The sequence below is a fragment of the Silurus aristotelis genome (assembly GCF_946808225.1).
Source record: "Silurus aristotelis genome assembly, chromosome: 22".
NCBI lineage: Eukaryota > Metazoa > Chordata > Actinopteri > Siluriformes > Siluridae > Silurus > Silurus aristotelis.
In genome coordinates, this window is record NC_139595.1 from 17,174,893 (window position 1) to 17,198,576 (window position 23,684).

General features: G+C 38.8%; 2 protein-coding genes across 3 annotated transcripts in view; one reads left to right on the forward strand and one right to left on the reverse strand.

Moving 5' to 3' along the window:
- Positions 1–22,523, forward strand: bmper (BMP binding endothelial regulator). Its single transcript, XM_083525739.1, has 14 exons — positions 1–762; positions 2,258–2,343; positions 6,571–6,670; positions 8,655–8,737; positions 11,286–11,376; positions 11,471–11,553; positions 12,495–12,594; positions 12,686–12,930; positions 13,957–14,061; positions 15,108–15,153; positions 16,170–16,496; positions 17,178–17,514; positions 19,078–19,208; positions 21,134–22,523. Exons 1-14 carry the CDS (start codon positions 657–659, stop codon positions 21,313–21,315), a joined length of 2,022 nt encoding a protein of 673 aa, XP_083381865.1. The 5' UTR covers positions 1–656; the 3' UTR covers positions 21,316–22,523.
- The window catches only part of nt5c3a (5'-nucleotidase, cytosolic IIIA), an 18,114-nt gene continuing 16,735 nt past the window's right edge, over positions 22,306–23,684 (reverse strand). For both annotated transcript variants that reach the window (XM_083526052.1, XM_083526053.1), the window contains exon 9: positions 22,306–23,621. In XM_083526052.1, the coding sequence (XP_083382178.1) occupies positions 23,520–23,621 (102 nt within the window). In that variant the 3' untranslated portion in view covers positions 22,306–23,519. The remainder of the gene's footprint in view (positions 23,622–23,684) is intronic.

Sequence of the window (23,684 nt, forward strand, 5' to 3'; positions counted from 1 at the left end):
CCACCACCACGACCTCTACCAAAAAGTTTTTGGAGGATAAAGCCGTGGATAGATTAAAATATCTGTGTGTGTGTGTGTGTGTGTGTGTGTGTGTGTGTGTGTGTGTGTGTGTGTGTGTGTGTGTGTGTGTGTGTGTGTGTGGTGGGGGCTGATCTGTTCATGCTCAGGAGGAGGTTCCTGCGCCGCGGGAACGTTTAACTGGAGGCGCGGAGTTTTCCGATCAAATCCCCTTTTTCCAGTTGCGGGTGCGAGTGCAGTTCAGTGCTCAGTGCGCGCGCCGGCGGCGTCGGAGGCGCGTCAGGTTTCCCGAGCCGCTTTTTCTTTGCGCACGCACGAGCCGCAACGTGACTTCACGCCTTCAGGACGCTGATCCGATATCCGTCACCGGGGATATTGACGTCTTTCGGCTTTCACGTTTCTGAGCATCTTTTCCCAAAGCCATTGGAGGATATACCTGGGAAAAGAGACCGGGAGCCGTAGCGCGCGCACTCGCTGCGCATTCGTGCTTAAAAGAAGCGCACGATTCCGAAACCTTCCCGAGATCCATGTCTTCACTTTGACCGGATTTTAACATCATTATTATTATTATTTTTATTATTGTTTTTTTTCTTTTTATGTAATATATTTTTTTTTTTTTTACACTCGGGGACTGAGTGATGTTTTCCACACCGCGCGAGACCATGAGGCTGGTCGTCACGCGCAGAGTCTTCTTCGTGTTTTTATTAATGCAGACTCCTCAGGTAATCGCGTCCATAATTACAGGTAAGCCGAGCTCGAAGCGCGCGCCCGCGCTCGTGCGTGCGTCTCCGACTTCTACCGAAACCGCGTCAACCTGTTGTTGTTTGTTGTTGTTGTTGTTGTTTGTTGTTGTTTTAATTGCGATCTAAAGTTGCGCGTGAATTCGTCGGGAGCGCGCATGCAACGTCTTCTGGGGAAATGTGTTTGCTGTCGTTCATTATTTTAGCATCGTTTTCTCCAGTCGGTATATTTTCTTTCAGCGTCTCTCTTCACTCACCCTTCATATCAATGGGTTTTAATGCGGAGTAATAATCATCACATTATCTTTTTTTTTTCAAAAAGAAAAACGGTTTATTTATCAAAATACAATTAAATCATTGAACTATTTATCTGTACTTGATTTCAAAAAGGCTCATTTATTTCCTATATTTATTATTTAGATCTTTATGGTACACTTTAAGATATAATAGTGAAGTTTATAAACCACTGCTTATAGATAGATAGATAGATAGATAGATAGATAGATAGATAGATAGATAGATAGATAGATAGATAGATAGATAGATAGATAGACAGACAGACAGACAGACAGACAGGCAGGCAGGCAGGCAGGCAGGCAGGCAGGCAGGCAGGCAGGCAGGCAGACAGACAGACAGACAGACAGACAGACAGACAGATAGATAGATAGATAGATAGATAGATAGATAGAATAATGTGCATTACTAATTGTGCTCAATAATATACGCAAAACTCATACAATGGATATGAAAAGTGTTTTTATTGGAAGTTTATTGTCTAGAATTTATGTTTTTTGTTTAGAGAAAACTTTAGTGTTGTTTTTTTTGTTTGTTTTGTTTTGTTTTTTTTATGTTTGTTTGTTTTTTGAAGAAGAATCCTACTAAAACAACATATTTCTCAATCATACAGAACATTGCAAAACTTTTATGCGGTTTGGGATTCTCGTTTTGTTTTGTCTGTGTGTGTGTGTGTGTGTGTGTGTGTGTGTGTGTGTGTGTGTGTGTGTGTGTGTGTGTGTGTGTGTGTGTGTGTGTGTGTGTGTGTGTGAGACAGTAAGCCCTGATCTATTTTGTGTTCAATACTACACGAGTGTGCGGTTTGGGACGCAGCCATGCCCCTGTCTCATTGTGTCCCCTCGGGAAAGCGCAGTGAGAGATGTGGGGAAAGTTGGATTCGAGCGCGTGCAGAGCAGGTGGAAAGAGCTCGTGATCAACGGCGTGCATTCCGCGCTCGTGGGTTTTTTTTTTTTTTTGGGCACGAAGAAGAACTCACGAGAAACAACTGCGTGTCGTATTTTTTGTGTATTAATTGGGGGGGGGGGGGGGGTAAAAAAAACGTGGAGTGTAATGTATTCTGCACCTCTTTATTCATTTATTTATTGATACAAATGAAGAGAAGGTAGAATCGGGTTAAAATCCATAAGCCTGGTCCTTACAGTGTTTATCTCCTTCTTTTTTTTTTGCGCATCTCACGTGCTTCATCCTTCGTGCGTCTCGCGCAGGAACGGAGGCGAGCTGCGACAACGAGGGAGAGGTTCTGCACATCCCCAACATCACCGACAACCCCTGCATCTCCTGCGTCTGTCTGGTGAGAAGAGAAAAGGGGTTTCTTTTTTAATCTAAATGAGGGTAAATGATCCGATCAGTTCGTGAAGAAGAAAAAAGATGGATTGTAGACTTTTATTTCTTTTTTCTGAAAGTGACCAAAATTTTAATTTTTATTATTTTTTTATTAGCTGCTGATTCGTTTTAGCATTTAACAAAAAAAAAACCTAATAACATTACCAAGTGATTTACTGTGACACTTTTCACTCGTGCACGTGCTTATAGTATTATTTATAAATGGGCTTTTTAAAAATAATTTATATCATCTATGTATTTTATTTTTTTCAGACGTGATTTTCCCACGTGAAGTTAAAGCATATTGGTCACGTGGTGAAATGCACAAAACGATCACGTCATTTTTTTTAGCATACACATAATACTACCACTACTACTACTAATAATTATTATTATCATTGTTTTTATAATAATGCTTTTATTATTATTATTATTATTATTATTATTATTATTATTATTATTATTATTATTATATAACGAACCCCCCCCTCCCCTCCCCCCATTGTCCTCGTGACGTAATCACGAAACGCCTTTCATCTCACTGCCTGGCTGCAGGTCGCGCGGGTCTCCAGGGTTGAGCGCGCGAGCTGTCGAGACGGCCGCGTGTCTCGTCTCGCGCTGATCGCTCAGTGGCCGCTAATGGCTGTTCAAAGAGCGCCACAGGACCCCCGATCTTTGTGCTAATGAGCCCCCAAATGAGCGCGTCGCCCAAAGTCTGACGTCCCACGTCTCGTGTCTGTCCGGTTGAGCAAACAATTTTTAACTCCATGTCTTTCAGAGAGGCAAAATTCTGAACTCTTAGTATTCGTTGGAAACTGATATATGATTTTTTCCCCCGAATTTTATTCTTTTATCAAAAAACCCAGAGGCATTTTGTTCAAGGGAAATAATCCACAATTGTTTGATCAGAGCAGCTGATCGTTGATTAGTTTCTTACAATTTACACACCACCAAGTGTTTTACTGCTTCCATAGACATGAAGATGAATTTAGACAGGACAGACTCAAGACATAAAAGTGTGTGTACAGAATGATTTGCTCCAATTCGCCAATAATCAACGTTCACACGATGCACAGAACCGCAGTGGAAAAGTTGTTGAGGAAAAGTGTTTTTTTTTTCACCATGTGTTCTTTAAGTTTTTATTAAAAAGTTTTATTATTTCACTGATGCAGGCAGATTTGACTATAATATAAGCAGTAATGAATAATATCATCACTGGATGAAAATGAGATATATATTCAGTTTGATTTGCTTTAAGGAAAAACATTTAATTTAATTATTTTTTTATTTGCATAGCGCTTTTAACAATGGACATTGTCTCAAAGCAGCTTCACACAGATAATGTGGTAAGAAAGAACAAATAAAATTGTTCTTTATAATTGTAGTTTGTAGAAAAAATAAAAAAATTATTCTTTGGGGGAAAAAAATTGGAATTAAAAAAACAACAGGGAATCATGTTAAAAAGCTGGGACGAGTTTCATCATCAAAAAGTTTTTTTTTGTCTTTAGAAAACTAAAAACCCATAACTATTGCAAGAACAATCCAAATTATAATAAAGATTGTTGATTTCTGATAATACTGCATCAGAAATGTATTGCAATATTAATAATCAGTGAGCAAAATGGCGTGCGCACAATCCGCCTTAAAAAAAAGAATTCAATCTATAATTCCTCTAAATATAATGTAGTGTTTTTCCACAATTTCAGAACGGCAACCTTAGCTAAAAATAAAGCAGATGAATCATTTCCTGGAATCAAATTATTGCCATGTTTTCCTCTGGAAATTTACCTCCAGATCTCTGACTGCATTCAGTGACTCTGAAAGCACACAATGTGCCCAGTTAATGGAATTAAAGGAAGCAGTTGATGATCATCCGTGTAGGTCGCAACCGTTATGTTGTTCAGGGAGAGGTAAAAGGTGAAAGGTCAGAGAGGCTACGCAACAGAAAAAACACTCCCTCACTCACTTATGGGTTGATGCTATGTTCTTTTGTTAGCGGCTAAAAGTCTAGCAGTTTACGTTAGTGAAATATGCGTGAAGTTAATCTGTCTGAATGTTAAGCGATTTCAAGGAACTACTCGTATTTAGGATGCAACTTATTTCAATTCACAGTTTTTGTATATAAAGTGCTTTTTGCATCGTCACAAATCCAGATACAGATTTCTGATTTATTTCGATTTGAAAGGTGTTTTTGTTAAACGCAACATATACAATTGCATAGGACGTCTTTGCATGCAGGACCATTTAATTTTCCCATTAGTCCTGAACCTGTTTGAGCATGACAGTGCCCCTGTGCACAAAGCCAGCTCTGTGATCTATGGGTTTGGATTTAATGGCCTGCATTAGAGCTCTGACCTCAACCCTACTAAACATCTTCGGGATAAACTGGGACGCACCCCAGGCCTCCTCATCTCACGTACTATACATCAGCAACACTATAAAATCCAGTGAAACATCTTCCTGGAAGAGTGGAGGTTATTCTAACAGCAAATGACTAAATATGGACAGAGATGTTCAAAAAGCACATACAAATCTTATGGTCAGGTGTCCACAAACTTTTGTTTATATAGTGTACATATAAAAGCATGAAATATATCTGTTATTAGATTTGAGCTTGAGTTACAGAACGAATTGCGAAATGCTATTGAACACCTGACGTCCTGAATTTTAAGCAGAGGAATATTTTCTTCGGTTTCTTTGGTTCTATGTCGCAATGCTGCAAAAAAACATTTAAAATAAAATGAACTCTTTACAGGATAAACCGACTCCCATCATTAAAATGAATAGGGGGGCTAAAGAATTTCCCAGGCCTCCTCTCTGCCTGGACATCGAGTTTTGAGAGAATTTCACAGGTTCCAATCTTTTAATCTCTTCTGACCTTTGGCCTGTTTCATAAAGAGTAACATGGGCAGATATAATCCGCAGTAATAACTCAGTGGGAGGAAAAAAGCACAGATGCGTAAACGGAGGCTAACGCGCAAACATTTAGCACTGCGACCAGGAAGACGTCGTAAAAAAAGCGTTGAGCTTGTTAAACTCAAGACGTTGTAAAATCCATGGGTAGGTTTGAGACGAAGAAGAAGAAACGGTCCATGACCCAGAAATGCTAAAAGAATCGATTTAGGCAATAATGTGACGTTTTGAATTAAGGAATGAAATAATATGGGGTTGTTTGCTTTGTCAGTAATAAGATACTTAAAAGCATAAACTTGTCCGTCCTGAAAATCTTCCCAGGGTACAAAAGATTTTTATTGCAAAGCGTTGACGTTGGAGATTCTCACCATTACTGATAAATGAACATCTCCTTACAGAAAACTGTATATCAGTAATTATTGCTTTGTATAACAAAACCTCTGAATTTAAACGTATGCATCTTCTGACCAATCATATAAGATATTTTGGAAAAAATAGCTATATATAGTGTATGAGCTGTTGGTTTTTGGGGGGAAAAATCCATCTTTTTATTAAATGCCATTGCACTGAAAGAGCTTTGTGTGTCCCAGCCTTTCACACGTGTTAAAAAGGGTCAGAGGCGAACGGCACTGTACAACCTCCCGAGTTAAACATTATGTCTTTGACACAATCGGAGAGTTTTAGCGTGGCATTCGAGCCCCGGCCGGCTTTTGGTTGGTGTCAAAAGGACGCCTGGTCTCAGTGGGACTCTCGGGTTCTCCGCCTCCATCTTCTGCTGTCATCTCTCCAAGGCGACGTGACGGGTTAATGAATTCCTTGTATTGACTTACTCCAGGGTCTGACTTTATGAAAGGAAATCAATGGAGGGCGGGTTGTTGCCGGCCGACTTGTAAGCCGATAGCCCTGACAGCGTTTAGCGGCGCAAGGCATTCCTTTGACCTTGGTGACGTTTGTAAGGAAATAGGATGGGAGACTGTACTCTCTCAAACTCGCCTGTGCAGTCTCACTTCTCCCGCCTTCACATCGCGTATCTCTCTGTCTCTAGCCCTTGATACGAACCAGGCTCGTGCATAAAACTGGGCTGTATTATTCCTAACGTTTCCCGTGCGCTTCACACTTTATAGTCAAAACAGAAAAATGGATCAAAACCGGAAATTGCGTTCCAAATTTTATTACGCGGTAAAGTCACAAAAGCTCAATATGACACAAATGACAGCTTAATGTGATCTCTCTGTCTCTCAATGTCTCTTTTTTTCTCTCCTTAAATCTTTCCTTTTTCCAGAACAATAAAGCAGACTGCAAGCAGGAGAAATGCCCTCTAGTGGGAGATGACTGTGCTTTGGTGGTGAAACAGACCGGAGCCTGCTGCGAAAGATGCAAAGGTAAAATCCGCTCATTTACCCATTTTACATTCAGCTCTCAAATAAATGCCTTTTTATTGATAAATCCATAAAATGATCAGACATACGATCACTTTTTACAGCATCACCTTTTTGAAGCTCATATTGTGGCACATTTTTTAAATTTAGTTTCACAGTTAGTGTTATTTCTGTTTATTATTCACATATTATTGATTTAGATAATTTTTTTAACATATTTTATAACCATTTAATAGGCGGCATTCATTAAAAATACTCATTAATTTCAATAGATTAAAATATTTTTTTTTTTTATGACAGGCGATATTCATTTTGTACACATGATTTCTTAAAAAAAAATTATCCTTTTTTTTTTGTAGCGCTTTAGAAAAATTTTAATAAGCTCAAAGCAGCTTTACATAGATAAAGCGGTAATAAAGAATGCGTGCGATTTATTTTTTGTCCTTTTTCTGTTTGCTTATGAAATAAAAGCGTATAAAAAATAATGAATGACAATTAAATAAAAAACAATATATATATATATATATATAAACAAGATATAAATAAATATAACTCTTGTTTTACTTTGATTGTATCTTTATGAACCATTGTAGCATTGTAGATACTCCATTAGTCTCTGTGTGTGTGTGTGTGTGTGTGTGTGTGTGTGTGTGTGTGTGTGTGTGTGTGTGTGTTAAACATCCTAACTTCATCCACACATACGTTCAGCAGCTGCTCAGAAATAGGTGTTTTGGTGTAGAGTGAAGTTCATAGACACCAAAATAAACGAACTCTGAGTTGCTTCCAGCACTGGTTTGGCTCCTCGTCATTGAAAGAATTAAAAAAAGAATGGAAGAAAAAGAGAGAGCAAGCAAGAAAGCAAGCAAGAACGAAAGAAAGCAAGCAAGAAAGAAAGAAAGAAAGAAAGAAAGAAAGAAAGAAAGAAAGAAAGAAAGAAAGAAAGAAAGAAAGGAACGAAGGCGAAAGGAAGGAATGAAGGAAGGAAGGAAGGAGAAAGAAAGAAAGAGAAAGAAAGAAAGAAAGAAAGAAAGAAAGAAAGAAAGAAAGAAAGAAAGAAAGAAAGAAAGAAAGAAAGAAAGAAAGAAAGGTACACTGTAGGTTTCTTCCAAAAGAAAGAAAGAAAGAAAGAAAGAAAGAAAGAAAGAAAGAAAGAAAGAAAGAAAGAAAGAAAGGTACACTGTAGGTTCATTCCAAAAGAAAGAAAAAAAGAAAAGAAAAAAAGTAAGATAGATAGATAGATAGATAGATAGATAGATAGATAGATAGATAGATAGATAGATAGATAGATAGATAGATAGATAGATAGATAGAAAGGTACACTGTAGGTTCCTTCCAAAAGAAAGAAAGAAAGAAAGAAAGAAAGAAAGAAAGAAAGAAAGAAAGAAAGAAAGAAAGAAAGAAAGAAAGAAAGAAAGAAAGAAAGAAAGAAAGAAATGGCTGAGGTCACTCCGGCCTGAACTCATATCTTCACAGCAGGGTTGCAGCCCTTTGTTTGTGATCTGCTTCTCTTTCTCTCTGTCTCGCTGTCTTTTTTTATGAGTCGAGGGTTTATTAAGGATGCCTGGGCTTTTTGGGGGGTTTTTTTTATGTCAAGACACGTTTTGTTAGTTTTGAATAGAAAAGCCCAGTCGTCATCTTTTGTGTTGTTCCTGTGTTTCCTCCAAATCTCACGGCTCCACGCTGCTTCCTTTCATTCAGAGCCATATTGGATGTGTAACGTAGCAAGGGTAGAGGTGGTGTGGTGTGGGGTGGTGTTGAAGGGTGCAAGGGGACAGAGGGCAAATGAGGCTCTGGAGGGCTTACGGTAAAGCCCCAGACATTTCCACATGGAGCAGGGTTTCCATCTACACAGTAGTGACTTAATGTGTTTTCTGTTTAAACTATGCAGCACGGGGGTAAAGGAGATCAGTGGTGTGCTTTTCAGAGGAAGAATTTAGATTTCTGTCTCCCTCTTCTACTCTCTCACTTGTTCTCTTTTATTTATTAGGCTGTCAGCTGGAAGGGAAGTCCTATAACAGCTCGTATTCGTGGACGACCCCGACCATGCCGTGTATCACACGCCGGTGCCAGGTGAGACTCAATAATGTGTTTTTTAAGGATCTTTGTGCTGATGCGGAACAAAAAGTGAACCTTTTTGAAATTATATAGAAATCAACATTAAATACAAGGTTCAGGTCTCTAATGTTTAGATTTCTGTTCGGTTTTGACTCTTGAGGGCTTTCATAAGAGTGCATTTACCCTCAATTATTAGCACCCATGAGATTTCCATTTCCAGAGGACGGGAAAAAAAAACAACCAAATGGAAGTCAAACATTAAGTCGTTAAACTAATTTATTGCCAATAATAATAAATCTAATCTAGTAGTCAGCTTACACAAGCTCGCTAGTGCTCATGTCACGTGAACAGCAATACGTGTCTCACTTAGAATATAGTTTATGAGTATGTTTTTAACAGGTCAAGCTTTATTTCTAGTTTGCTTTAATACACTGCTGAAGGGAAGAGTGACGTGTCGGCAGGTGCCGAATGAATAAAAGTAAAGAGGTGATTCTCTTTTGTGAGGCAGTCAGTCAATCTAATAAACAAATAAATAAATAATAATACCAAAAAATACTATCTTTCAAAATGACAGACTTTATCCTTAAATTAAGTTGCGAAGGCAGTTAGCAAGTTAATGAATATTAATAATAAGTAATAAGTAGTCTGTTTTATGACTAGTAAATCTATTAAAGCTAAATAAAAAATTTATGTATAATTTAAATATAAAATGTATATATTATATACTGTATTTATTATTCATACCATTTCAGAAATATCTCAATATAGACAAAAGGTTCAGGACACATAATCATAAAATTGGAATGCGATTTTTTTAACATCCCATTCCATATTTGTTCCCATTTACACTGACAATAATCTCCACTCTTCTGGAAAGATGTTTCACTAGTTTTTTGAGTGTGCTTGTGGAGAGTTTGTGCTCATTCAGCCATAAAATCATTAGTAATATCAGGTACTGATGAAGATAAGGTTAGAAGCCTGGGGTGCAGCCAATCACATTCATCCCAAAGGTGTTCAGTAGCGTTAGAGCTCTTTAGCAGGCCACTGCCAAGATCTTCCACTCTAACCCATGTACATCATGTCTTAATGGAGCTGGCTTTATGCACAGGTGTATTGCCATTGCTGGAACAAGTTTGCGTCTCCTAGTTCAAGTAAAGAGAAAATTAAATCCTACAGCTTCCAAAGAGGTTTATACAATTGTGTGCTTCCAAGTTCGTGGTAACAGTTCGTGAAAGGATCACATATGGCTGGAAAAGTCAGGCGTCCCAATAGTTTTTTGTTAATATTGTCTAGTTGCTTTGCCAAATGAATACAACTAAAAAGTCGATTTTCTTTTGTGAGGGTTTCAAGCAAATTTTAAAGTGCTACACTGTAAAAAAGTTTTTTTTTTTTTTACTCTATGGTATGCAGTAAATATAAAACATGTACCTACAAAATAGGCAGAATGACAGGATTTATGCGAAGTTGAAAAGGCAAATAGCAAGTAAATTAATATTAATAAGCATAATTAGTTTGCCTTCCCGTGGGCTCACCACCTGCAGGAGGGACCGTAAGGGACCGGTGCTGAAAGGATCGGGCAGCAGTCGAAGGCGGGGGCCTTGACAGCCCGATCCCTGGACACGGAGAAGTGTCTGGGGAATCTGCTTAGACTGCTGCCCCCGCGACCCGAATTACGGATAAGCGGGAGAAGATGAAATGAAAAATGAAATTAGTTTGCTTTATGAAAAATGACTAGTGACCAAAAACGATTTTAAATAATAAAATATAGGATTTTAAAATTGGCTACTAAAAGTTCATTTTTATTTATTTGTCATTCATACCATTTCGGAAACACCTCAGGTTATAGCTCTCATTGTTTTCCTGGATTACTAGCAGCTTCAAAGGGAAAAAAAAGAGTGCCAAAAATATAGCAGCGCTTCATATTCACTAAATAAGCAACGTGATCCTTCAGTGTGAGCGGACGTACAGCTTTGATGTGTATGAGTCCGGTCTAAAGAAACAAAGTAAAAAAAAGAAATTGAAATAATATTCAAATGTGAGTTTCAAAGAAGCATTTCATTTCATTTTGACCTTGAATGATCTTTGAACATTCCACATTTTGGTTATATTATCTGAGAATATCTTCTGAGAAAATGCTTCAATACATTTTGAAATGTGGCTGTGGATAGATGTTGGACTTCTGCTCAGAAGGTCATGAGTTCTAATCCCATCACAACCAAGCTGAACAACTTTTCAGCTGTAGGAATGAGATAATTATTGGGAAAATGAAAATGTGATATATGCTCAGCCACAAGAGCTTTAGTAAAGTCAGGAACTGATGTAGGTGAGATGAGGAGGCCTGGGGTGAAGGTCCAATTTATCCCAAGGGTGTTTAATAGGGTTGAGGTCAGAGGCAATTCAAGATGTTCCACTCCAACCCATGTAAATCATATCTTCATGAAGCTGACTTTGTGCAGCAGGGCATTGTCATGCTCGGGGTTTCTACAGCATCCAAAGACGTCCTATATAATTGTGTGTTTCCAACCCTGGTAAATATAATGTCTTAATGTTGTGTTCGGGACAGGAAGGTGTAATAACCGAAGCACAAATGCAGTGTGTGGTCCCCTGCAAAAACCCCAAAATCCATCCCAAGAAATGCTGCCCTTCCTGCCCAGGTGAGTGTGTGTGTCTCTGGGAAAGTATTAGATTGTAATATCTTGGTTTCTTTAAATATACACGTTTTTTTTTAAATATCTTCCTTGTGCACAGGTTGTATTTTCGAGGGTTGTCTGTATAAAGAAAGGGAAGAGTTTCACCCCGAGGGAAAGCCCTGCATCAAATGCACATGCACCGTGAGTACTCCCGCTAGTCATATCTGCAAATTGTCATTTCTTCCCAAAAGACATCTGCACGCGATTCTAATCTCCGGTACAAAGCAGCATTCCTGAATTTCTCCAGACAAACAGGCACGCTTTATAGCTTTTAACGCACACGTGTTCCTAATACACGTTTGCTCTCGGATCAAATTGAACTCTCTATCTTACAGATGCACTAATTTTGAGGTTGAAGCATAGCTAGAGGCATACTTGTTCATGTTTTTAAATCTCCTGCGGTATCTGACCGAGCTCTGAGATCTGCAACTAATGGGTTTGTCTTTGGTCCTCTAGGGAGCCACTGGACTTGTTTCACCACCCTTTAACAATAAATAAACCTTGCGGATAAACACATTAAGGCCTTTACTGTGCTTCCCAGGCAATTAGAGAGTGTGTGTGTGTGTGTGTGTGTGTGTGTCTGGGTTAGTGGAAGTACAGGAGTATGGCTTACACCGCTGGCCTGTGGAGGCTCTCCAAACACGGTTTATTTTGGATGCTGGTTTCTGGCTCTTGAGAGACTTTGGTTTATATTCTCCATGGCTTTGTTTGGTCATTTTAATGAAGCCAGTGTTAAAACCTTCTACATGGGTTTGGATGAGTCATTCACTCCACCTCGAGTCCTAACATTCCTGTGCACATTCGCACACTGCAGGGACGTAGAGCTTTGAGACCTGGTTAGCTTTACTGTAAAGATAAAACACTGGAAGATGAAAAAAAAAGTTACAGCATTCCACTATGGCCTTTATGATGAATGGTATTTTTTTTTTAATGACACCGCAGCTCATTACTCATAGTCATGTGCAGGACATGTGCATTTCTGCTTAACATGGCACTATTTATCCATTAGAAACGTCCACATTAAAACGTACATCCAAAAGTTTATTCCAATATTCGGACACTAAACACTATGCCATTCTCAGGGAAGCCGAACAATGTGCCATAGGGAGGTGTGTCCTGTCCTGTCTTGCCCCTCCCATCTGAGTCACACCCCTCCAGGACAGTGTTGTCCCAGGTGCCAGGGTAAGCTTCTCATATGTCTACACACAGCTTAATTTTACATTTCCATCATTGAGCCTAAAGCATCACAGATAGCGTGCTTATCTTTCCCCAGGTCAGAGGAAGGTGTTCGACTTGTCTCTGGGCAGCTGCTTATTCCATAGTGAGGTCTATGAGAATGATACATCCTTCAGCTTGGATAACTGTACAACATGCACCTGTCTGGACTCCACAGTAGTGTGTAGGAAACGCTGTTCACTAGCAGGAAGCTGCCAGAGTGACCAGTGCTGCCCTGAGTGTCTCTCTTACCTAAAGACAGAGGACATCAAATACTGCAGAGTCAAAAACAAGATTTACAGGGTGAGAACTGGAAATATGTATAAGGGGACTGGATGAAAAGATGGATTGATGGATGAATGGATGGATGAATTAATGAATGAATGAATGGATGGATGAATGAACGAATGAACGAACAAACGAATGAATGAATTGTTGAATAACCAGATAAGTGAATGGGATGATGAATGGATAAAAGGATGGATTTGTTTATGAATGATTGAATTAAATGGATGGGTAGAAAGGAAGATGAATGAGAGGACAGATGAATTTCTATAGATATGTTTACATGAATGGATTGCTATGTAGGGGAAAGAAAGGATTGTGAGAGAATTAGTTGAAAAACTATAAATAGAAGGATTATAAATGAACAAATAGATGAATAGATAAATGCTGGAATGAATATATGAATGGACCGGAAACTAAAAGATATACAGTGTACTAATTACGGATGGATGACTAACTGGTGGTGCAATGTTTAGATTGATAGATGAATAAAAGTATCAATAAATGGTGAATAGAATCGCTGATGGATGGATGGATGGATGGATGGATGGATGGATGGATGGATGGATGGATGGATGGATGGATGGATCCTATAGATGAAATGCAAATATGGATGCAACAAGTGAGGATGAATGACAGTGGGGAATGTTGAACTCACTGAATGGATGGATGGATGAATGGATGGATAGATGGATATATTGACTATAAATAGTGATTAGATTGCTGGAAGCTAAATTGGTGGATGTATGAATAGATGGATAATATAGATGAATGTCTAACTGGGGTGCAATGATTGGACAGATGAACAGATGGACTGATGTATGTAAATGATGAAACTGAAGGATAGAAATAGGATAGGATACATGAGTGCATTTAGAATTGATGAATGTATGTATTAATAGACACATTATTGTTGGATACCCATTAATAGTCTCTCTCTCTCTCTCTCTCTCTCTCTCTCTCTCTCTCTCTCTCTCTCTCTCTCTCTCTCTCTCTCTCTCTCTCTCTCTCTCTCTCTCTCTCTCTCTCTCTCTCTTCCTGTAGGATGGGGATCACTGGTCATCTGTGAACTGCACATTATGCACCTGTGTAAAGGGGACCATCGAGTGTCAGCCTAAACATTGTGTGCCAGTGACCAGCTGTCCTGCGGTGAGGAACTTAAACATGTACAGACAAACCGACATGCACACACACAATATTAACACACGATTCCGACTTTTCAACAAAACGAGCACTACAGCACCACCAATAGAAAAACACACAGAACTGTATGAAGAAGCCAAACCGGGGCTGATTTCCATCCTAGCCTTCTTTGCTAACATATCTATAACAAAACATAAGCAGTGACTGAGAAGATATCACGAACATAAAACAGATTGAAATACAATGCTGTTTGAAGTTCTACATATATATGTGTGTAAGTGATAGTTTGTCCCACATAAGTCCTATTATGGAATAATGCATTATTCAAACCTCATTTCATTGGCAAGCTACTGACATTGGACATGACCAGCCATGTTATGTGACATTCAGTCTGGAATAATGGATCTTCGCAGTAAGATCTGTAAATCCTATCTCTCTAACCCTGACCATCTGTTCACCGCCCATCACATCAGCCTCTTAGCAGAATTACAGCCTGTAACTAACTAACGTTGGGAATATCCTCCTGTGTGGTATGCTGATGTAACTTATACACTGTCGTGATTTATTCTCTCTGCGCTTGTGATTTATCTTTGCCAAGGGCAATTCCACTACTCAACCAGATATCTGATTTTCACCCATCCTGCATATTTCCCAGCACACACCTGTCCTTGATTTAGGGGACAGCCAGACAACACGAACAGCCTTTCCACTGCTTTGCCTTGTGTTTGACTGACAGCAAAGAAACAGCCCTCTATATTTAGATGCTCTCTCAAACCACAGCCCTTTGTATACGCTGAATGCACCATGGTTCCGGTTGAGTGTATGGCTCGATGTGTGTGTTGTGTTTTTGGGCTGGAGGGGCGGAAGGGATCGGTGGGTAAGAATGGGGGAAGGGACCTTTGATGTGCATTTCTGATGGTATTTAAAACAATCTATCCGCTTCCACTGGGGCTCTGAGACACTATGTCTGTTCGTGTGACTCTATATGTTTGGACTTTGTCTATAAAACGGTGCTCATTTTTTCCCCCCGAATGCTATGTGTGTTATTGCAGAATAAGATACTGAACCGGACTGGCTGCTGTCCTGTTTGCACTGAAAGTGAGTAAGTTTACCTTCACCATTATCCCGCCTTTGCCCTTAGGACATGCTGCACAAAAAGCAGTTTTTATTGATTCAAAGACCATAATCATTTCCACTGTGATCGTTAAAAAGGCAACACTACAATAGAAGACTAATTAGTGAACTGGATATACTGAATTTTCAGACAAATAGAACATACGTATAAAAGCCAGGCTACTGCTTCATTCAAGTAAAAGCTCCTTAGCGTGTTTTGATGTAAAATAGTAGCTATAATACGGTCCCACGCAGGGGACGACACTGTTATTCATTCCTGTGTCTGTAGTAAGTTTTAATATAACAATTAGCCTGATTAGTAACTGTATAGCTGATTAAGGGTTTCAAAATAAATACTTTACTACTGTTCTCTGGTGACTGCTATTATTATTATTATTATTATTATTATTATTATTATTATTATTATTATTATTATACAGAAAGATGGTGGTGGTGAAACGTACACTTCTAATCATAAAAAAAGCATAACTTGTAGCCTGATCGTAAAATGATCATTATTATAACAACCCTCGTAGCCCTGAGACCCCTATAATGGTGGTAGTATTTGTGTAAATTAATGCTTTGATACTTTACAGTAAGCTACCACAATGCATCAAAAAAATAAAGCCTGGTACTTACTGTAGTAGGTTGATAGATATATTAAATTATAGTCATGTCACATCACATCACTCACTTTTTTTTTTTTTACATTTAAGATAAGGTCAAAAGGACAGGCAGCTGAAGTCTGTCTCATGTTAACTTCCAGTGCAATCAGATCCGCCGTGCACAATTCTCCAGTGTGTGGTAAAAACCAACCACGGTCATGTTTCCTCTCAAATAATGGACCTACTATAGGAAAAAAAAAAATGCCAATCTAAGGCATGAGTGAAGGGCAAACAAAACAGCAAATTAAATTAAATGAAACGATAAGGTCAGCCTGAAACTGATGTTTGTGTCAAACGGCGTAACATCCCGATAACGTATTCTCCTCTCTTTTTCAGAACCAGGTGTGTGTACTGTATTTGGCGACCCCCATTACAACACGTTCGACGGACGCACCTTTAACTTCCAGGGCACGTGTCAGTATGTCCTGACCAAGGACTGCACGTCAGCGAGTGGCTTCACTGTGTTGGTGAAGAATGATGCTCGAAAAACACGCTCGTTCTCCTGGACCAAGTCGGTGGAGCTGCGTATGCCGGAGATGACCGTGAGCCTGCACCAACACTTAACAGTGCGGCAGAACGGCACTCGCGTCGCTCTGCCGTTCCACAGCACCGGCGTCCACATCGACCTCGATGGATACCTGCTGAAACTCACCACCATCATAGGTAAGGACCAAGAGGGGAGGAGGTGCTAATTATGGGATATATTACATCATTTCACACCAAGCTTGATAAATACAAGCTATAAATACCACTACCAGTCCAGGGGTCCAGTCCGGTACACTTCTGTCCTTTTTTTAGACTGAACAAATGCCGAACACTGAGCTGACAGAAAACCTGTGTCCTAGCATGTGACACCTGAGCCATATGTATAAAGGTCCTTGATTATGTTCTAGGCATTCGTCCAGGAAAATTGTCCAAGTCCAATATTATAATGCATGGCTTCTTAGGATGTCCATATTAAAGGGAAGTCTATTAAATCTTTTTTATTAGTATTATTATTATATTAGCTTTAATGTGCATTCTATGCATACAAAATATTTTATTCTACAATATATACAACAAATCTATCTCCATTTCCAAAAAAGATTATTGTTATACATTAACTAGACCAATCAATAATCTTTTGTTGTTATTTCCTAAAACATCTAATTGTGAAGTAATGTAAAAGTAAAAGTGAGGAAGTGATAGATCGAGTTAAATTTCATTAAAATATTTTTCCAAGCATTTTTAAATAAGCATTGTCTTCGTTTAACAATTAAAATATTTTTGTTTATGACAATAAATGTCATGGTGTTGTGTAATAATGTGTGTATTCCTGTATGTGTGTGTATGTGTGTGTGTCAGGTCTGGAGATCACATGGGATGGTGACAGTCTGGTGGAAGTAGTCGCCGCTCCTCATCTAAAGAATCGTCTCTGTGGTCTGTGTGGTAACTACAATGGTCACAGGCGGGATGACTCGGTGGGAAGTGATGGTCAGTTCAAATACGACGTGGACGAGTTTGCAGATTCATGGCGTGTGGATGGTAATGAGGTGTGTGAGCAGCCTCCCCGTAGGCCCACGCCATCCCTCTGCCCCGGCTCGGTCAAGGTGAAGATTCGTGCACACCGCTCCTGCCACAAGCTCAAATCCTGGGAGTTCCAGAAGTGCCACTCTGCCGTCGATTTTGCCCCCTTCTATAGGTGACCCATTTTTGCCTCGCTAAAACAAAAACATAGTTATATGTTTATTTGTTTGGGGTAGAAAACATCTAATTTTGTAACTGATGTACCACATAATATACTTATGCAGTCTCTACTTTTTTCTGTAGTTGTGCTAGACTGTCTGTCTGTCTGTCTGTCTGTCTGTCTGACTGTCTGTATATCTGTCTGACTGTCTGTCTATGCTCTTACCTAATGCTTAATTATTTACAATTGGCTGAAACATAGTATAGCAGTAAACAGATAAACTATTAAATAGGTTAAACTATTAACTAGTATCATAGCAAACAGTCAAAATATGAACTCTGTTATAAAAGGATTAAATGTGAACAATGTTTACAATATATAAAATATATAAAACCAGAAGATTAACCAGCATTCTACAAAAACAAAAACATGCTATCATATGAACTAGCATGATACTCAACAAGCTAAACATTAACTACTATCATATTAACCAGGCTAAACATGCAGAAGCTGTAGATTATAGATTATACAGGCTAGAATGTGAACTAGCGTTATAGTAATTTGAAAAAATTACTATTTAAAGATAATAAAAAATATATTTACTAATTGCTACTATTAGCATTATTACTATGACTGGTTTATATAGAGGTCTGGTGTCTCCTGCACCAAACAAACATACAGTTTAGGAACATTCAAGGCTGAAATATGAGTTGCTATCGTTATTGTTGCAAGCATTATTAAGTAAATCTGCATTTGTAATGCAAAAACACTACCGAAGGCAAAAATAATATTAATACTAGTCAAATAATTGTCAAGTCTTTTGATTACTCATATGCTATTATAAAAAAGAGAATAACCAGGTTGCCTTCATTATCACTTCTAGCGTTACTATCCAAATTTATTATGCACAAACACTGGTGCAGGCTAAAATATTACTTGTGTATATTTAAATAATGTCAACTCTTGATTCCTAAAAAGCTCCATCCCTCTGCAAACCAGTGTATAAATGTCACAGACAGGAGCTAGCTAATAAAATCGAGGTTAAAATTCAATTTCTGCTTCGAGCTTGGTTTAAATCGATGAGGATTCAGTTTAAAACATTAGTGCAATGCATTAAAGGATTTTAGCTGTCAATTGCTAATGAAATATTCATGCACAAATGCTCAAAATAAGTATAAAATATATGCATGTGTGGTGAGGTCATAGCCTAGAGGGTTACGGAATTGGACTTTGGCTCTGAGGTTGTGGATTTGAGTCCCACCCGTACCAGGCTGCCACTCTGCGGCTGCAGGAGGAGGATGGTGGGTGTTGGGCTTGCAACCCGACCCTGTAGCGAAAATTTCTACGGAAACGGCAAATAAGCCATCAGGCTCTTTACATGGTGTGGGAGGAATAAAATTTAGTTTTCTTTCAGTGATCAAAAACCTAGGTGTAATTATTCTCCTAAACACTAGATGCTGCTCTTGTTCCATGGTTTGAAGCACAAGCCATACATTTTAGGAGTATGATTCTGGATTTGTGTAATCTAATAATACTATCATTTTTGTAATTAATTCCTTAAGTATTGTCTCTGTTCAGGTCGTGTGTTACGGACATGTGTGAATGCCCAGTGCATAAGAACTGCTACTGCGAGTCCTTTATCGCCTACAGCAGGGCGTGTGCGAGAGAGGGAGCGCCTGTGCTCTGGAGGCCTGAACAGTCTTGTATGAGTAAGTATGAGATACTAAAGGAAATCAGAAATGACTCTTGAGGTGCATTTAAGTCCTATTTTTCTCTTATTTCTCACTGATAAGCTCTGTTAGAAGGAGTGTTTCATTTTGGATGATGTGACAGTAGGAACAGGCCAAAGAGATCAGGAATATCATTTCTGAATGTTTATAGATTGCTTTAAAGAAGACTTGAGACTGCAAAAATTTGGTCAGAATCAAATGGAGCATTGGGTCTTGTTAGAAAAAAGAAAGAAAGAGGCTTTTTACCCGTCACATATTATGGATGGTATGATTCATCATCAAAATTTAACGATTTAAAGAAGTGTGCATCGGATACAAGTTGGCATTTGTATCACGAAACATTAATTTTAACATATTTGCATCAGTAAAATCCCTGATTTATTTATATATAATTATTAGTGGACGCGCTTTACCATTATAATTTAAATAAAATAATAAAAGTGACCAATAATTTGTAACCAGTATTTTATATGTAGATCAATTTCTCGCCGCTAAACTGTTTCTCGAGTGCGTTCTCTCAGCACCGATGCTGCTACGTGAATATGACGAACCGCAACACTATGGAGACCGAGGCGCGTCCTGAGACTCACATAGAATACAGATTAACATGGCAGAGGTAGAGCTGTGTCTTCCTGCAGACACAACAGGAAAAGAACATCTGGTTTCTATTGAATCTTTTTTATTTTTTCACTACAAAGGCTTGTTTGTGAAAGTGCCATGTGTCAGAAGTCAGTAATTTAAAAGTACATTTATGATTTGCTGTCTGTCTGAACCAAAGAAATAACAGCGAACAATCTGCACCATTGTGAATTGTACAGCATCATATTTTTTCCATCGCATCATATTGTGTCGAATTAAATCGAACTCAGATCTCACTGCAGCGTAATCGGGGTAATCGTATGCATCGAGATGCGTATCCTATCACATGTTCATTACAGGACAGTAAAATTCTTTCTTCGCATATCAGCAATGTTTGGAGGCTGGGGTCAGAGCGCAGGGTCGGCCATGATACAGCACCCCAGAAGCATAGAGGGTTAAAGGCCTTGTTCAAGGGCACAAGAGTAGCAGATTGATATGGGCACTGGTCAGTAACCCAAAACTTTAACCAAGTTTACTTAAAAAAAAAAAAAAAAGGTCATCCAATCAAAACTTGCATTTGATTTTATCTCCTGGTGAAACAAATCAAAAATCTTTGTTTTATTGCTTTCAAATTTTTAATAATTCATAAATTTTTTTCTTTGCCTGATGAACGTGTCTCACAGATTTCCCTTTGCAACGTTCGATGATTTTGGTCTTTGTTTTGATCAGAAACCAGTCTTTGTATTATTACCTTATTGCAGTGGTGGATGAAGTACACAAACCATGTAGTTGAGTTAAAGTAGAGAGTAAAATGTGACTCCAGTAAAAGTAAAATTGTCCCTTTAAACATATTTGCAAAAGTATTTGCCTTCAAATGTACTTAAGTATCCAAAGAGCTATGATTTATTATGACTATAATGTTCCTGTTATCATCTTTGCTTAAACAACTTTATGTGAAAAGACTCGAATGTGACTTTCAGCACACTGATCTATTAATGAGTCAAACACTGATTGAGCCCAAAACCTTCTTTTTAACTACTCCAATTGCGCAAATAAGGCCACAGGTGTTGTGGCGAGTCTTTTGTTTATGGTTTTCAAAATGTCGAGAAAAAAGATTAGATCCACCGATAGATACAACTTTATCTATCTTATTGTGGTCACCTGTGCTGTGTTAATTCATGATATACTTTTATGTTTACTCTGCTTTTTTTGTATGATTTTTTAGATTCTAGATTTTACCCTTTGACCCCTAAAAATATTCGATTTAGCAGTATCTAATACAAGTCCAAACGAGAACTAACATTTTTGCTTCTCTTTCTGTGCAGCCACGCAATGCAGACACGGCGCCGTGTACGACACCTGCGGCCCCGGCTGCACCAAAACCTGCGACAACTGGAATGAGATCGGACCGTGCACGAGACCCTGCGTTGCCGGCTGCCACTGCCCTGCTAATCTGGTATTCAACCAGGGCCAGTGCATAAAACCCATGTCCTGCCCAGGCCGGTGACCCGAGTGACTCCGGCGTCCCTGCATGCAGGCGAGTAGCCAAAGACACCCCCCCAAAAACTAACACGGTGGGAATGGTGGGCCTGTGTTACTCTTCAGGTATCGGGATAGCGGGACAGGATTAGCGTGAACCCTGAGCACATCGCACAGACTGCGCCACCTTCATCCCAACTTGTTTACTGCACGAGCAGCTCGTGTTCAGTTCACGTTGGACCTCCAACTGCAGGAAAGACGCCAACTGGACACTCAATGGAAGGCATTCAACAAAAAAGGACTTGTACACAGAAAAATGCTAATTTTATTAACGTCGATTAAATGAATTATTTATGTATTTACTTGTTAATTTAGATGTGTTTATTTTGTATATGCTGTGCCTGAAGAGAAGCACTAACACGACTGTTAAAAGCTCACAGAAAAAAAAAGTACTGTATTGTTAAATAGCCGGCGACGTTGCGGCTGCGTACGAGCGTTTGAGTGAACTTTCCGTACATGGAAATCGACTAATAAGCAATTATTTATGAACCACGTCGAGACCCACATCCTCGGGAAAGCTATGAGCCGACGTCTTTTTACGTGGGTGTGGAGGAAGCGTGGAAAGCACCAAGGCCTGTATTCAGGTCCGTCACAAGCTGATACGAGAAGGACAGAAGGCTGTTGGTTTGCCCCTATGGTGGCAAATCCGAATTAGCGGCTTCCTTTATTTAAAATGTGTTCAAACTCGTGTGCCTGATTTATCCTGATGTTGTGAATAAGCTGTTACTGGAACAAACAATAAAAGAAATATTCAGTTTTGGAAAGAATGTGAATATTAATCGTGCAAAACCACATTTTCGAGGTACACACAGATCTCGGATTGGGTTGTTTAGAAATGTTTTAGTTAGATAGGGAGATATATGGTACATAAAGAGAGATATGTGGTACATGTTCAACTGTGAGTCAATGTAAAAGAAAAAAACACTGATATGCATCAATGAAAAATTTTGTTTAACTCTTTTAGACCTCCACATTTTAAATAATAACAAAAAGTGGTCGTTATTATTGCCTACATTTATTGACAAACCTTTTTGAAAACAAGAAAAGCAACATGCAAATGAGCAGCACTGTACGGCGGGCCGCGAGAACACGTCTTCCCCAACGTCATGGTAGTGCAAGTCGAAGCCGATCCACTTCCTTAACGATTGTGTGAAGATAACAAAAAAGGTCCAACTTTTTTTTTTTAAATGCTGACGCTACAGATAATTAACGAATGAAAGCTTGTTTTTCTGAAGCTTTCCCAGTGTTTAGCTGTGTCAGCACTATTTAAACGAACCATCATTCTAGGTCGTGAAAATAACACCGAAACCAGGCCTAAACTACACCTGGAACAAGGTGATAGAAATGTCCAATACATTCATTTGTTGATGGATATATTGTATTGCTGTGATATAGTTAGCATGGAATTCATATCCATGGGCATATACATATAGATTGTAAATAAAAATTTTATATTTTAAAATGTTCTATTTATTTTACACATGAAAGAAAAAGAAAAAAACAGGCGGAAACTACAGTGTACAGTAAACGTCATGGATCTTTTTTGTTTCATTTCTCTAGAAACTATGTAAACTTCCTGGTAGGAGCTATACAACGGATGTAACGAGTAACATTAATCTCGAATGAACGGATAGAAATCCTGCAGGATGCAACAAAAAAGCTGTACGAATGGTACAGTTAAACGTCCTTGAGTGATGTAGCTGAGGTTGAGGAACTGTCAAAGCCTGGGAGTGTTTCCAGGGAAGATCACATCCACTGTACAGGCACAAATACTTGGAGCAACAAATATTGTACAGCACCTGGAGTCTGTACAAAAATTACTGTAGTACACTGCATTTTCCACCTGCATAATTATAAAAAATAATGTGTACAGTCTAGTTAAAGACTGGTTTCACCTTCCATCCCAATTATTATTGCGTGTGAACTTAAGTGATACAATATAAAAAATAATACATTGACAAGTCTACTAATGTACACATTAAAACACATTTGCTTATATAGAGATATCCAACACGGTCTCTTTTTTCTTTACTTAAAAATAGAAACAATGGGACAAAACCCCAACACAGACACACGGGAGACGTCTAGGATGTTAACGGATCGTGATGGAGGGTTTGTATGGCTTGTGCGTGCATGTGTTCGACTAGTAATCCAATAAAAGTCTCTTTACAGTTATAAGATCTTCTGTAAAATAGAATTGGGCACTTCAAGGGTTTCATCCTTCACGAGAACAATATCATAAGAGTCCAAGAATTTCTCCAGGCGCTCCTCGACCTGCAACAAAAAAAATTGTAAATACTCTGAGAACGACACTTTATTCCAGAAATGCACGCTTTG

Bases quoted from the DNA above. Each gene is read 5' to 3' on its own strand.
- bmper (XM_083525739.1), top strand. From the start codon at position 657: ATGTTTTCCACACCGCGCGAGACCATGAGGCTGGTCGTCACGCGCAGA. The intron at 6,671-8,654 runs GTAAAATCCGCT...TTTATTTATTAG, and splicing joins CTGCTGCGAAAGATGCAAAG to GCTGTCAGCTGGAAGGGAAG. The intron at 8,738-11,285 runs GTGAGACTCAAT...TGTTCGGGACAG, and splicing joins GTATCACACGCCGGTGCCAG to GAAGGTGTAATAACCGAAGC.